Below are 13622 nucleotides of genomic sequence, written 5' to 3' on the forward strand. Positions count from 1 at the left end.
TAATAACTGGGAAACTCAAAATAGAGTATTGGAAGGGTGGTGGTTAGGATTAGCATGTGAGATAGCGATTTGTAAAAGGAAGACCCAAATGAGACTGGCCGAGCCCTGGAATTAACAGATTAACAGCAGTCTACTCAACAGCTGCCATTCTGGTGAGGCCAAGTGCAGGAGGTGGGAAGTAGCCCTTTGAGGGAGACTGAAGGTAGGGAGTTGCTTAGCCCACTCTTGTGGTGGGAGGAACAGTTAGAAGATACAGAACAGATCCTTCCTGGCCCAGGAGGGAATAGGAAAACCCGGAATTCCATGATTTGAGGGGAGGGATTTGATGTTTCTTGTCACTTTCACTGTGATTCAGATACCTTGATTTTAGAACTCAGGCTACTTTGATCCAGAGAAATACCTTCTAAACCTGTAATGGAAAAATCTTTAGAAATAAAAACCACACTCTTCTGTTTATAAAAGAGAGTTGTTTAGATGAAAGGATGAGGAATAAGGTGATTTGTGAAGTTCTCTTCCTGCTGATCCTAAGGAGTGTGCAAAGCTTTATTACTAAGGACTACTAAAAAGGCCTGTCATGTGATATATTTAAGTATGCATCATGCAGGCAAAGTTAGGATCAGTGATGCTGGTTGCCTTTAAAGAATTATAACTTTAATATTATTACTTTAAAAGAAAAAGCAGGGAATCTTTAGGCTAATAGATAAACCAACAACCATCATTTGACTATTTCCTTTGTGAAGACAGCATAGTGACTAAAAGCATGGACTCTTCAGGTGCCTAGGTTCTAATCTCTGCTCCACAACTTATTTGTAGCATGGTCTTTGGGTCAGTTAGTTAATCTTCTCTAACCCTAAGTTTTTATAATATATAAAATGAGGATAATAGAAGTTCCCTCATAAGGTTGTGTTGATGATTATATATGTTGATATTCATACAGTGTTTAAACAATATCCGTATTAGTCTTTGTTAAAGAAGATCAATAAGCAGTAGGTAGGAGATTAATCAAAGAATGTGAGACTGGCCTAGAATACTGGGTCATTGAGCAGAGTAGAACAGAACAGAGAAAGTAATTGGCTGGGTGTTGAGACACAGGTTTAGAGTGGCTCTCAAGTAGGACCAGGGGTGCCTGTTATGACTTAGTCTTTTCCTGTCTTTAGGACAGGAACTGATACAGACCTCTCAAGGCCCCGAGACAGGTGAAGGATCCCTAGATTGCTGAAGAACTACCAACTAGCGCTTTGTGAGCATCAAGTATACAAGTAATACAGATAACTCCGTGTTGATTGATATAAGATCTAATAGGATCCTGAAAACCACTGTTTTTCCAAACCTAAATATAACTCCCAATGTGTCCTTTTAGAAAATATTCCTCTCACTGATGTTTCTCCTTTTTTTCTTCTCTCTTTTCTTTTCTTTCTTTTTTTCTATTTTGAGAGGATGGGAAGAGCTATGACTTTTTTTGGAAGAATGAGTGCAATAAAAAAGTTATTCTCTTACAGCTTATCTTTCTTGAAAAAGTGACTCTAAACTTTTACTGCATACATGTGTATTTTTCCCTATTAACCAGGACATTTCCTCCCCCTTCCCATGTTGTCCCAAGTATTCCCATCCAAAGACTTATAATTTCATTCTTTATGTATTAGAGGAACTACCAACTGGCGCTTTGTGAGCATCAAATGGCAAAAATCAGCCTCTATGGATGGATCAGATTAGTAATTAAAAGCAACACATTTATCTTATTCCATCTGTGGAGTACAGCAGAATTGAGGCCCTTTACAGAGCTATAGGGCTGCGTCGGTTTGGAAGGGTCTGATCCATCTCCCTCCCTCTAGGCTCAACTCTACCTAAGCCTTTCTAGAAATATGAATATCTTATTTTACGGGGCCCTTGGGAATGAAATTTTTTAACCTCCTTCTAAGTCATTTCTCTGTTTAGGACTTTCATTGTCAGGACATATTTTCTTTTATTTAAGTAAAATCCCATTACACAGATACTTCCATTCCCTTTTGGAGGCTTTATCAACAATGGTGGATTTAAAAAAAAGAGGTTGCTTTTATAAGTTTTCCTGTTACTCCTAGATTATGACCACTTGTTAATTCAGCATTAATAGCATGAGGTAAACTCTTATTTTCTGTTACTGTGGGTTGAGAATGTGATTTCTAGCAATGCACTAATTATAAAAAACATTCTGTTCAAACCAAAGAAATAGGAGGATCAGTTGAGGGGAGCTCAGTTAGTGATGAACTCTTACCTATATTTAACATGAGTCCCTTTTCTCTTTCCCAGTGTTTGTTAGTCTCCTGGTCCTTTTGATTTTCTTATTTTTCTGAGTGTAGCCCATGAGAAAGTCCTGGTAGATCCTGCTAGACTAATAAGAAACTAGTTCAGTGATGTTTGTCTAGTATTTAAATGGTGTACTGCAAATAATTTACTAGCTATAGGGGATGCTGACCAACTTTGGTTGGTCAAGTGTGATAGCTCAGAGCTAACTTTTTTAGCCAACTTAATTCCAAGGTTGAACATGAAATCTCTCTTTTTTGAATAGTATTGATTGTATAATCCTGAATGTTTGATGTTAAATCATCTATCTTAACCTGATGTATCTCTTTTAGAAGGTAAAATGTTATCAACTAGTATACATTAAAGACTTACAGTAGTCCATCACTCTTCCTTTATATGAAAAGATATTCTAACTTCATCCCAGCAGCTGCTTAACAGCAGCATGTTCATAAGGAAGAAAATCTTAACACATTTCATTCTGCCGGGGAAACTGCAAAGCATTGTGAATGGAAAACTAAACTTTCATAACAAAGCCGCAATGGATACTGTGTCAAGAAGTTATTTTAATAATCTAAATTTCAATCATCCTTACTTCACCTATCACATCGTGTTTTGTTTTCTATTAGCCACACACCTCTGAAATGCTCACTAAAGGGCAGTGGTGATGGAATCTACACCTGTCCTAGTATATTTGCACTGCCAGGTATTGATAGAAGAATAAGCTTTAACATTCTTTGTGCAAAGATCTCCATATGGGCTCAGTTTCTCTGTTGAATATACTCTTTATACAGCTGAGATAAGAACTTAACACCATCTTTTGGCTATGGAGTCATAATTTTCAAGCAGTTTGTCTGCATTTTCATTAGGTATTACACTCAGAAATAGGGTTCACACCGAAATATGCTTTGTTTTTTTTGATACCTTATTTATTGAAGTATAGATTCCATACTATATTGTATTAGTTTCAGATGTACAACATGGTAATTCAATAATTATATACATTATGAAATGCTCACCATGGTAAGTGTGGTTACTGCCTGTCATCATACAAAGTTATTACAATGTTATTGACTATATTTTCCATGTTGTATTTTGGAGGCTAAAATCATTCATGTTTGTATCCTTTTGATTCTACTAGTACCATATGTTCTTCTTTGAAACTTTCTTTTAGGACTACTTGCAAATGTCAGGTATGTTGTTAAGAAAGTGTTCATCGTCACATGGTATTTCTATTTTTAGTTTTTTCAGAAACTTCCGTAGGGCTTTCCACAGTGGCTGGACCAATTTACATTCCCACCAGAAGTGTATGAGGGTTACCTTTTATCCATATTGTCACCAACACTTGTCTTTTGAATAGCAGCTATTCTGACTGATATGAGGTAATACCTCACTGTGGTTTTGATTTGCATTTCCCTGAGGATTAGTGATGTGGAGCACCTTTTCATGTGCCCATTGGCCATCTGTATGGGAATTTACCTGAAGGAAACAAAATCACTTATTTGAAAAGATATATGTACTCCTATGTTTATTGCCACATTATTTACAAAAGCCAAGATATGGAAGCAACCTAGTGTTCTTTAGATGAATGGATATAGAGGATGTGGTACATATATACAATGGGATATTATTCAGTCACATAAAAATGAAATCCTGCCATTTGCAACAACATGGATGGACCTAGAAGATATTATGCTAAAGGAAACAAGCCAGGCAGAGAAAAACAAATACCATATAATTTCACTTATGTGGAATCTAAAAAAAAAAGCAAAACAAAAACAAAGCAGATATTGTTTTGTTCAATTCAATCAAAACTCAGACACAGAGAAGAGACTGGCAGTTGCCATGAGAAAGGGGAAGGTGAAATAGGTAAAAGAGATAGAGACACAAAATCCCAATTATAAATTAGTCACAGGGATGAAAGTATACTATAGGAAGTATAGTCAGTATTGTTGTAGTATCCTTGAATGTTGACAGATAGTAACTACATTTATTGGAGTGAGCTTTTAATAATGTAGATAACTATCAAATCACTATATTGTATACTGGAAACTAATATAATATTTTCAACTACACTTTAATTTTTTTTAAAGTGTCCATCTTCATCTGTATACACAAAGAACAAGGTTTAGGTCTTATGATTCATCTAGATAATTGAGCATAAGCCAGAAGTTCCAGTGGAATAGAGGGTAAGACTATCACACATAAATTGGATGAAGTGGGGATCTTCGATGAAGAGTTATGACAAATGGACTTAATTTTCCTAGAGAAACATTACATATCTAGGTGTTAACCTCTGTGCTTTTAGAAAGAGCTAGTTTGACCATCACAGTTTATGGATTATCCTAGTGTGCTTGGTTCTCCCCCTCCCATTGCCCACATTTGGGCTTTTCCTCTGTTGTTTAGACCTGGGAACAGTGTTTATATTCAGCAAATATTTTTTAGGCAAATGTTTAAGTACAAATTTAAGGAGAGGAGGTTATCCAAAAAAAATAGAGACCACATATTTATATTCTTTCTATATTTATACTTAAAAAATTAGTTGCTGAAGCTGGGGATTTGGGATTATATCTAACTTCTGGTTCCACACAAAAATTTACATGCTGTCTGATCTGATTGTCCTTTAACACATTTTTATTTTTAAAGTTTCCTTAAAGTCATTATATGTTTGCTTCAATTGAAGAATAGGATTTATTATTCAGTAACTTTGTATATCTTAAGGTTTCTTTCTCCTCTGTTTTAGGAAAATGAATGACTTCATTTTTTTAGCCAGTATTGTTTCTCTGATACAGCATTGTAACTAATGATAGCTGGAATATACTCAATCGCAAGTGGACCAGTGTCATTTTTCTGTACAGCAGGAGTGAATAAGATTATCTGTAGATTAGCCAGAAGGAAAATGGCTTTGTATTTTACCTTTTCAGCAGCCTTTTGGAAGGTATTTAATTTGATACTGTTATCTGTAAGAAATAGAATAAATTAGGATGAAGCATGTACATTCAAATGTGTAGCTGACAGCACTCTTGAAAGCAGAAAGTGCTAACTTTTTACTTAAAAAAAAATCTGGAAGAGGGCCCCAAATAATTCAGGAGAAGAAAATGCTCAAGAGAAGTCACATGATTCAGTGGATAATTCCAGTAAAACCCAGAAGAATTGAATTAGTGATAGTCTCTAAGTATACACAGTGCTTTACAATAGATTGATTGCACTAAAATGAAGAAAATCCTTTCTCCAAGGAGCTTACAATCTAAAGGTACAAGTTGGTACAGTACAATATGGAATGAGAACAATAAGTGAGCCCCCTGGTGGGTGGTCTTCATAGCTGAAATGCTTCAAAAACAAATTACCTTCTTGGAAATATGGAGGGAAGTTGGAGAGGGAGTGGCACAGGCATACAAAGAAGAGGAATGCTGCTATTTGGGGCTGGGGGGATAGGAAGAAGGAAGGGAGGGTTGGATTGTGGGTCTGAAAAGAACCTCATCATAAGAGTGGGTGAAGAGATCAGACTGACATTGTCATGATAGAGTTTCATGATTTAGAGGACAAGGAGGATTTAGAGAGAGGGACAAACAACATACCATACGACTTTCTATTACAGCAAATACCACATCCTTAAAGACCCAGATATGGAGAATGCTGCTTGCAACAGCTTCTTGCCAGTGTGAATGGCTTCTACAACAGAGAAAAGAATAGTCCGGAATGGTTCCAAATGAAATACTGTATGTGAGAGGGCTTTGCAAGCAGCAGAGCAGTACAAATGTAAGTCATCATCATATTCTGCTTAGCTTTAACTTCATAAAATTTTTGTTTGGTAAAATATTTTAAGACAAAAGGTTAACAGTAGAACTTCCTATTTTCAGAGATGTTGTCAGGAACAGATTTGTTATTATAAATGCTTCATTTGTTTCCATTTTAGCTCATTACAAATTCTTGAAGTAAATGTTCCCCAGAGAGCTCTCTACTCTCCAGGGAGAGGAAATCCCGGGGCAAAATACCTCTAAAAACCAAAATCAGTCAAAGGCAGAAATAAAGTTTAAAACCCATTTATTGCTTACAAACTGCAGTCCAGGGCCTTCTCTGTCCTCTGCTAGGGAAGCAAGCAAGCAAGCCTCTCCCTTTAAACTCTCAAGTTCAGACACACCCTTGGTTGCCCAGGTAATTACCTATTGATATGGAGATGAACTTCTATCCACCCCTGAGAACTCAAATGCACATAAGCCAGGTGAGATACTCTGGGAATGTTACAGTTTTACCCACCGGCCACCCCTCCAGAAATCTCGCCTTACAACCTACTTGTTCCCCTTCTTCCACAATGGTCCGTGGGTGAGAAAACTGGAGCATTGTGACTAGACTAATAACATACAATAGCAACAGCAATAAAATCATGACAATCCTCAAGCAGGAGGATTCAGCTAGGTTCAAAGTCCCATGCTGATTAAGTGGACAGCTCTTCCATTCCATAGGCAGGCAGTAGCAGAGGATTCAGAGCAATCATCATGTGGCAGCTGCAGTCAAGAGGCACATTCAGGCCACAAGGACTGTAGGAGAAAATAACCTTAAGGGTGATAAGATACATGTTTTAATGACACTGGCATAGGCAAATCTTGATCATCAGGTAGGATACATGCAAAAGAGTGGTCTTGTGATAAAGCAGTGGTAGGAATGGGATCTCAACCTGGACTAGTATACCAGACTTTCACCCCCTTCCCTGTGGGAGTTACAGATGGGTTGATATATAGGGCTACGGGAAGTAGATGCACTGGCCATAAAGATAAAACAAAACTTCCCTGCAAGATGCTCTTACCTCCTGGACGTTTTGGGTACACTACTGTGACCTTTAGGGGCCATTCAGCTGTTATTCCAGGAATACACACGAGGCCAGCTTCCAGGCCTTTCCCCCAAGGTGCCATAAGGGCCAGCCATTGCTGGTCTGTGTGTCAAAATGTCCAGGACCAGGTCCATTCAACAGTGTCTCCAGGGCTTAATGCAGTAGGGTCTGGCAGCAGGATGTTGCTCTGCTGGTCATATCCTGCTTCAGTAACTCTTCTTTCATTTGGATGTACAATTGTATAGGAGAGGCAGCAAAGTGTGTGAGCATATCCAGAGGGCTCAAAGCTCCTTTATGTGGCTTCTCATTCAAATGCCACAGCACAGTCCATAGGCAAACTGACCAACCCCATAGACTATTGCTGTCTGACTTGAGGCCAGATTTCAACAAACCGTTGTACCTCTCTATCATGCCTGCCCTAGTAGGATTTTATGGCACATGAAATTTCCACTTTATTGCTAATTGCTGCATCCATTCTTATAACACATGTCCAGTAAAGTGTGTGCCTTGATCATTCGCAATCACCTGCGGCCAGCTGTAGGCTGCAAAGAGATGCTTCAGGCCCCTCTTGGTGGTTTGCTGATCTGCATGACATGCAGGAAAAGCAACCAATAGTCCAATAGACATGTCCACACAAATCATGGCATACTGATATCCTTCTGATATGGGCAGAGGCCCAATATAGACTATTTGCCACCTGACAAGGGGTATTGGCCCCCTTACTATTGTCCCATGTTGCTGTGGGACTTGGTGTAAGTCCCTCTTACAGCCCACAAGGCACTAATTCCGGGCTCTGCTGACTTCTTCAAAGGTCAATGGCAAGCCCAACATACAGGCTACAGCCCACATTGTCTTTTGCCCCACATGCAACAAACGCTGGTATAGACATTGGGCCACATCAGAGGCAGGCTTTCCTTCTAGCCAGCTCATGTGGACCAATGTGTCTGCTTCATCATTCCCTGGGGATGCCCAGGCAAATGGCCAGTCACATGATACAGCAACAGTCTTAGTCTGACCTGAGGTCCATAGGTCTTGCTAGAACTCTTGCCCCCAAAGGGGCTAGTAACCAACCATCCAGTTGGCATGATACCATGTCGGTAGCCACAGGGTCAAGCGCCGATAGATGGCCCAGCTGTCAGTGCAGACAACTATGGGGGAAGGCTCCTGGGTGGTCACGAGCCATACTGCCCACAACTAGGCCCATTGACTGCTCTTCCTCTCTCCATCCTCCATCCATATTGTCTTAGTCTTAGGATGGAAAGCCACAGCTCTCCACTTTGGGGGCTTCCCATGACTAGAGCCGTCTGTGTACCAAGCATCTTCAGGTATAGGGGCTTCTCCTTCCTGATAAGGAGTCTCAACTACCAAGGGCTCAAAAGCAAGTTCTTTCTGCTTTCCACTGGTATATGTCGCTGGCCCCAATAAGCGTTGGAGTTCTCCACTTAAGGGGCTGGTAGAGAGTGGGCTGTGCTGCTGTAAATATGCACCCTATTTGGCCAGTGTAGGTGTGTGTGCCATGCCACTCAATAGCCTTTGGCTACAGTCTTGAACCCACCCCATGATGGGATAGGTGGTTATTACCTAGGTCGGAGCTGTTCCAGCAATTGGCTCTGTAGCCAACAAGGTGTTGGTACAAGGCAGCCAGTTGCTTCTCTGTCAAGGTGTGCCAGACCTCTGCTCCTTTCCAGAGTTGTGACCAGAGTCCAATAGGTTGGCGTGTCCGTTCAAGCCACTGCCAAAGACCCCATCCAGAACCATCTTTAGTTACATGAGTATCTAGCTCACAGGGCCTTGATGAGTCCATTACATTCAAGGGCTGTATGGCCTTGACTTCCTGCTTGGAAGCAGTAAAAGCAGCTGCACATGTCTGATCCCAGTCCACCTGATGCCCTTTCATACCAACCAGTATGAGGGCTTCAGAATTTGTGCCAAGTGTGGGATAAAGATTCTCCAGGATCCCAAAGGACCCAAAAATGCTTGTAATACTGCCACAGTGGTAGGGGTGGGGAAAGCCTGGACCTTGTCTATAACTGCTGCAGGAACTTTAGTTTTACCCGACTAGACAACTCCCAAGAATTTCACAGACAAACCAGGTCCCTGAACCTTGTGCTGTTCACAGCCCATCCTTTTTCCTGTAGATGTTGCAACAGTCTAGGAACTGCCCCTTCCAAATATGAAAGAATCAGATGTGAGCATATCATCAATATAGTGATACAACCGCACTGTTTGTGGTTTCCTCCTTGTGGCCAAGTCCTGGGCTACAAGTCCATGACGGTGGAACTGGAGATATCCCTGTGGAAGGACAGTGACTGTCCACTGCTGGCCTTCCCACATGAAAGCAAACTGTTCCTGGCTTTCCTGTGCTATGTCAATAGAGAATAAAGCATTAGCAAGTTCTACTACATAATGATACGTTCCCAGTTCGTGGCTGAGGGTGTCTAGAATGTCTGCTATAGAGGGGACAGAAACATTCAAAGGGGGTGTGACTTTATTCAATTCCCTATAGTCTACAGTCACACACCAGGAGCCGTCTGGCTTTCCCATTGGCCACACTGGAGAATTAAAAGGACTATGAGTGGGCTTTATGATGCCCACCCTCTCCAACTCCTGAAGAATTTCTCCAATTTCCTTGTGTCTCCCAGGCAATTTATACTGCTTAGTATTTGTCACACACTGAAGTACAGGCAGAGCTAATGGCGGGTACTTAGCATGTCCCCTTAGAACTGCCTTTACCACACATACCCTCAGTCTGAACTCACCCTCAGTGGTCTGTAACCACAGGCCCTGCAGGATACCTACCCCCAGAACATATTCAGGGATGGGAAAAATGTACATGGTGTGCTCCTTTGGGGGTAAACGCCCTATCCCCAATGAGATTTGGGCTTTCTTCACTCTAATTGCCTTACCCCCATAGCCATCTATCAAAGCAGGGGTCCTGGGAAAATGCTCAGGGTTGCCATGAATCAGAGAACACTCAGCTCCTGTGTCCACCAGTGCCAGGACATGTTGTACATTCACAGGAACCAATGAATTGCTAATTCTACAGGTGGCCTCTTGTCCTCATGATATCCCCCAAGATGGGAACTTTGACCAACCCCTCAGTCAAACCGCGATGCCCAGTCATCCTCCTGTGGGGGTGAGGGCTCAGGAGAATCCTGAGTACTGTCTCCCATTAAGTTTTACAGGGACACAGGCTGGACATGAGGCCTTGACTCTGGTTTCTGTGCCCTGGACCTCAGCAGCTGGACCTGCTGCTCTGGCTTTAATTTGTGCCACAGTTCTAAACTGAGTTTTTCTTTCATTACTCCGGCCTTTCTCAAATCAACCCACATCTGGGTCCTCGAGACCTTCACAGGGCCTTTTGAACTTCTCCTTTCAGTCGTGGCCTGTATTTCCCTCCGTGCCCTTATTGTTTCAATCTCCCCCAGATTTGCTGAAGTATGAGTAGCCTCACTTATGGGTTGCCCTATGTCGGGGCAAGAGTATTCACTAGGGATCCAAAGAGATGTGGGAGCTGTATGCAGCACCAGGTTTCTCATTCCTATAGTGAACACCTCCTTATCAGAGCCCTGGGGGTCTATATTATAGATAATGTTTTCCATACCCAATTCCTGCCATACCTATTGGAGCTCTGCATATGTTTTCCAAGTACTGAGAAAGTATGGTAAATCACCCTGATTAGGCCAAACTATCCTGATGGCAGCTGTCAGCCATTCCAGGAGTGTCTGATTCCCTGGGGCATGATAGGCATTTTGCAACCACTGCCAGAGGGAAGGGTGAGTCATCAGGGAAGCCATTCTACTAATCTCAGTACCCCACAGAACAATGTTTTCCACCCCCATATCCCAGAGACATAAAAGCCATGTAGGCAGAGATTCTAATGGCCTCTGCCTATACCAGATGCTCATGTCCCCCTGCTCATCCTGGGTGTAGGGACGGAGCGTGGAGTGCTCCACAACCTGGGGATGGGGCTGCTTCTCCCCATAAGGAAACCCTGGTTGTTTTGTTTTTATTATCTTAATAACAGCTGGGCAGGCCTTTAAAACAGGAGAAGATGGTACCTCTGGTGGCCGCTTGGGGCTCCTCCACAAATTGCTCCTCCTCCACCATTACCAGGGCTGAAGGCACTACTGTTTCCTCCCAATCCCCCATAGCCTCCTGCAACATGGCTTTTTCTACTATTTCTCCCCTCGCTGCTGCTAAGCAATCTTCTAGGAGTGTGACCTGCCTTTTCAGTAACTGTCTCTCGTCTTTAACAGCATCCCATAGGTTATCACCCACCTCCCCTAAGCCATGCTGAAGTGTGTCTCCCTCCTGCCAAGTCCATTGTTAATCCTCTCTTTCTTCTGTATAACATTTTCAACTATCTCAATGAAAAGAGACCCTACAGTTTCAGCCGCTACACGGCCCCTAAGGACTCCAAGCAATCTTCCAAATCACGGAGAGTTAATTCTGCAGCTTCTGGTGTCTCCACCCTTCCACAGTTCTGGGGAAGGCCCCACCCCACAACAAGTACTTTACCATAGACCAACTCCCCACTAGGGGTTCCCAACTTGGAAGCCCCACAGCTGGGGTGATAATAACAGGTGAAGTGGCACCCTCTGCCGCTGCATCCACTGGGGCCTCCCCACCATACACAGGAGCAGCCCTCCCAAACGTTGCACCCATTATGACAGATTTGGGGTACAGAGGCACCCTGCCAACTGCTGCTAGATGTACGTCCGGAGAAGAGGAAATCCTGGGACAAAATACCACAAAAAAAACAAAATCAGTCAAAGGGAGAAATAAAGTTTCAAATTGGTTTATTACTTACAAACTGCAGTCCAGGGTAGTCTCTCTCCTCTGGTCCTGAAGAAGCAAGTAGGCAAGCAAGCCATCCCCCACCCCTTAACCTCTCAGGTTTAGATACACCCTACATTGTCCACGTAATTACCCATTGATATGGAGATGAATTCTCTCCACCCCTGAGGATATGCAAATGCACTAGAGCCAGGTGAGATACTCTGGAAATGTTACAGTTTGACCCACAACTTACCATTGAAGTAATCTTGATCTTTTCATCAGTGAAAATCCTCATTCCTGCCTACAGTCTTGCTACCCAGCCTCTTTTCTACCTCTGTTTATATAGTCACATGTCTTCTTTAGTTTTTATTTTTTGCTTCTCTCTGTAATTTTTTATTAAGGTATCATTGATATATAATCTTATGCTCAGGTTTCACATGAGCAACATTGTGGTTACTACATTCCCCCTATTATCAAGTCCCCACCAGGTACCCCATTACAGTCACTGTCCATCAGCATAGTAAGATGCTACACAGTCACTATTGTCTTCTCTGTGTTATACTTCCTTCCCTGTACCCCCCCTATATTATGTGTGATAATCATAATGCCTCTTAATCCCCTTATCACTTCCTTCCCACTCACCCTCCCCAGTACCTTTGGTAACTGTTAGTCCATTCTTGGGTTCTGTGAGTCTGCTGCTGTATATTTCCTTCAGTTTTTGCTTTGTTGTTATACTCCACAAATGAGTAAAATCATTTGGTATTTGTATTTCTCTGCCTGGTTTATTTTAGTGAGCCTAATACCCTCTAGCTCCTTCCATGATGTTGCAAATGGGAGAATTTGTTTTCTTCTTATGGCTGAATAATATTCCACTGTGTATATGTACCACCTCTTCTTTATCCATTCATCTGCTAATGGACACGGTTGCTTCCATTTCTTTGCTATTGTAAATAGTGCTGCGATAAATACAGGGATGCATATGTCTTTTTGAATCTGCAATCCTGTTTTCTTAGGGAAAGTTCCTAGGAGTGGTATTCCTGGATCATGTGATATTTCTATTTTTAGTTTTTTTGAGGAACCTCCATACTGTTTTCCACAATGGTTGAACTATTTCACATTCCCACCAGCAGTGTAGGAGGGTTCCCTTTCTCCACATCCTAGCCAGCATTTGTTTTGTTTGTTTTTTGGATGTTGGCCATCCTAACTAGTATGAGGTGATATCTCATTTTGGTTTTAATTTCATTTCTCTGATTAGTGATGTGGAGCATCTTTTCATATGCCTGTTGGCCATCTGCATTTCCTCTTTGTAGAAGTGTCTGTTCAGATCATCCATGCATTTTTTAATCAGGTTATTTGCTTTTTTGTTGTAGTGGTGCATGCACTCTTTATGTATTTTGGAAGTTAGCCTCTCATCGGATATGTCATTTATGAATATATTCTCCCATACTATGGGATGTCATTTTGTTCTACTGATGGTGTCTTTTGCTTTACAGGAGCTTTTTAGTTTGATATAGTCCCACTTGTTCATTTTTTCTTTTATTTCCCTTGCTCAAGGAGATATGTTCATGAAAAAGTTGCTCATGTTTTTATTCAAAAAAGTTTTGCCTATATTTTCTTCTAAGAGTTTTATGATTTCATGACTTACATTTAGGTCTTTGATCCATTTCTAGTTTACTTCTGTGTATGGAGTTAGCGAGTAATCCAGTTTCATTCTCTTCCATGTAGCTGTCCAGTT

The 13622-nt window shown here is 41.5% G+C and overlaps 1 protein-coding gene across 15 annotated transcripts in view; it reads left to right on the plus strand.

Moving 5' to 3' along the window:
* The window catches only part of EDA (ectodysplasin A), a 629675-nt gene that overhangs the window by 224301 nt on the left and 391752 nt on the right, over positions 1-13622 (plus strand). Inside the window, exon 2 of one of the 15 annotated variants that reach the window (XM_073228165.1) lies at positions 5876-6024. The exons of the other annotated variants lie outside the window; for them this stretch is intronic. Coding sequence (XP_073084266.1) covers positions 5876-5893 — 18 coding nt within the window. The 3' untranslated portion in view covers positions 5894-6024. Of the gene's footprint in view, positions 1-5875; positions 6025-13622 lie in introns of those variants that run through there. 15 annotated transcript variants of the gene reach the window in all.

The sequence above is a fragment of the Manis javanica genome, chromosome X, assembly GCF_040802235.1.
Source record: "Manis javanica isolate MJ-LG chromosome X, MJ_LKY, whole genome shotgun sequence".
Lineage (NCBI taxonomy): Eukaryota > Metazoa > Chordata > Mammalia > Pholidota > Manidae > Manis > Manis javanica.